The following is a 2,190-nucleotide window of genomic DNA, read 5'->3' as shown; positions in this document are numbered from 1 at the left end:
TCCTCTTCTTCATTCTCTTCTTCTTCTTCACTTCTTCCTCTCATCTTCTTCACACATCCTCCTGTGGTTCTCTTCTCTGTCTTATGACAAGAAAAAGAAGAAGAAGTCTCAACATTCATATTGCTATAATTCGCTGATACTTTTTCTTCTTCATCTTGATCTCTTTCTTCCTCTCCACCTTGTTCTCTTCTTCCCGCCCCTTGCTCATCATCCTCTTCTGCTCCTCCTCCTCTTCCCCCTTGTTCACCTCGCCTCCTCCTCAAAGGCCTATCTCGTTTCGGCTTATATTCGAACCAAGAAGGAGGACAGCAACAGCATCTTTGTCGTTTCTGAAGGATCTGGGGTGACGAATTCTTCCCCTTGGAAGGCTCGTAAAGAATCTCCCATCCATGCTCGAAGTAGTTAAAATGATGGAAGAATTCTTGTCTACATTTCTCGCCTTGAGAATCAGACTTTGCTAGTAGGAGTATGTCTCCTCCTTCATCTTCTTTCTCTCCTTTGCCTTTGACTCCTCTTCTTTCATCTTCTTCTTTCTCTTCTCCGCTCCCTTGGTCTTCTATTCGACTTGTCATTCTACCGTTCTTCTTCCAGGAGACAAGACCACTGACGAGATTCTCCCTTTCTTCTTCAATTTTTCTTCTCCTTTTATGATGCCTTTCATTGCAGAAGACGGTACAGTGATGATGGAGAGGACAGAAGGAAGATGAGGAAGTTTCCGAGAAAGAGCCATGCTCTTCTTCTTCCTCTTCTTGTTGCTGTGAAGAGAACACCATAAGGAAATTCTTCAGTCTTCGAGGTAGAGGGATCCTATGCAAAGGAGGAGGATTCAGACGAAAGATATTCTCACCTCTTCCTAGACTTAAGAAAGGAAAGCCCGTATTGCTGCTATGACTTCCTATAGAAGAAGCAGAGGATACAAAAGACCGATGCGCTTGATGTGAAGGAAGATACTTCTGATCGCATACAGAGGCTTTACTATAGGGACCGTTCAAGCCACCCCCATTGATAAGAAGACTCGCGGCGCTGACACCTGCGGATCTTCTTCTCGTTGTTTTACTAGTCAAGAGGAGAGACGGAGAACGTGAACAAGAAGAAGAAGAGGATGAGGATGACGAAGTCTTGCCTCCAGCAGCTGTGGTATGATGAAAATGAGATCCCCCTGTAATTCGGCTTAAAAGAGTTGAAGAAGAGAGACCCACATCCCAGACAATAGGTATCAGTTGTTCTACCTCCGAGCTGCTAGGGTCATTCAGAAGAACGACGTTATACACAATTTCTTCGCCCTTCATCACCTCTCCTCCTCTTCCATAAGAATAGAAAGGGCAACAAGGTTCGATGCCTTGATGGAGATGATGAGAAGAAGGAGGAAAAGGAAAAGGAGGAGGAGGAGGAAGACAGGCATTTCTCCTCTTTTTCTTCTTCTTCTTCAGATCCCCAGAATTATCCCCCTCCTCATCAAGAGGCGTGGTTTTTCTCCCTCTTCTTGAGCTCACCCTTCCTATTCCCCCCCCTTCATTCTCTTGTCCTTCTTCTTCTTCTCCATCTGCTCTTTCTCTTGGGTAAGAAGAACGACTGCTATCCTTTCCTCTTTCTTCTCCTGACAGAGATGAGAGAGCATCCTCCACACTTGTTGACGGATTCTTCGCAGTTTGGGACTTAAGCAGAGGAGAACTTCCTTTCAACACGGTGGCGACGCCTTCCACTTCTCTTCGATCAAGGAAAGATGAGGTATCAATACGCATAACACGACAAGGGATCTGCGCAGCGTCGCATAGAACCTTGAAGAGGAGAGCCATATGACGGGATTCTCCATGTTTAATATCCCCTAGATAAACAAATCCATCTTCATTCGAAGCCAATCGACGAACTTCATCCCGCTGTTCTCCATATCCTGTGCATGCGGGCTTGATATTCCTCAAGACCATACGTCTTAATAGCTCGATCTTCCGGTGTATAGACATCTGAGAATCTGCTCCTCCTCCTCCTGTCCGAGGGGCAGCAGTAGAAGATGATGACATGAGAGAGAAGCCTTGTTTAGATGAAGACGATGAAGAAGAAAGAGAAGAAGAAGAAGAGAATAAGAGAATAAGGTCTGGACATCCCAGAGACGTTTTCGAAGTTGCGCATCGGTCTGTATGTCGACAACGATCACCTCGCGACATGTACAAGGGAGAGGCGGTGCTGAATGAG

The 2,190-nt window shown here is 45.7% G+C and overlaps 1 protein-coding gene across 1 annotated transcript; it reads right to left on the bottom strand.

The window, feature by feature from the left end:
• Positions 1-28: 28 nt before the first annotated feature.
• On the bottom strand, positions 29-2,129 carry CSUI_010887 (tyrosine kinase-like protein; the record flags this gene model as incomplete). Its single annotated transcript, XM_068070988.1, has 1 exon — positions 29-2,129. A coding segment is annotated over exon 1 (1,989 nt), but the record flags the coding sequence as incomplete, so codon positions are not given.
• Between the last annotated feature and the right edge of the window lie 61 nt (positions 2,130-2,190).

Source organism: Cystoisospora suis (genome assembly GCF_002600585.1).
Source record: "Cystoisospora suis strain Wien I chromosome Unknown contig_8763, whole genome shotgun sequence".
Classification (NCBI taxonomy): Eukaryota; Apicomplexa; class Conoidasida; order Eucoccidiorida; family Sarcocystidae; genus Cystoisospora; species Cystoisospora suis.
This window is presented reverse-complemented; position numbering and strand designations above follow the sequence as displayed.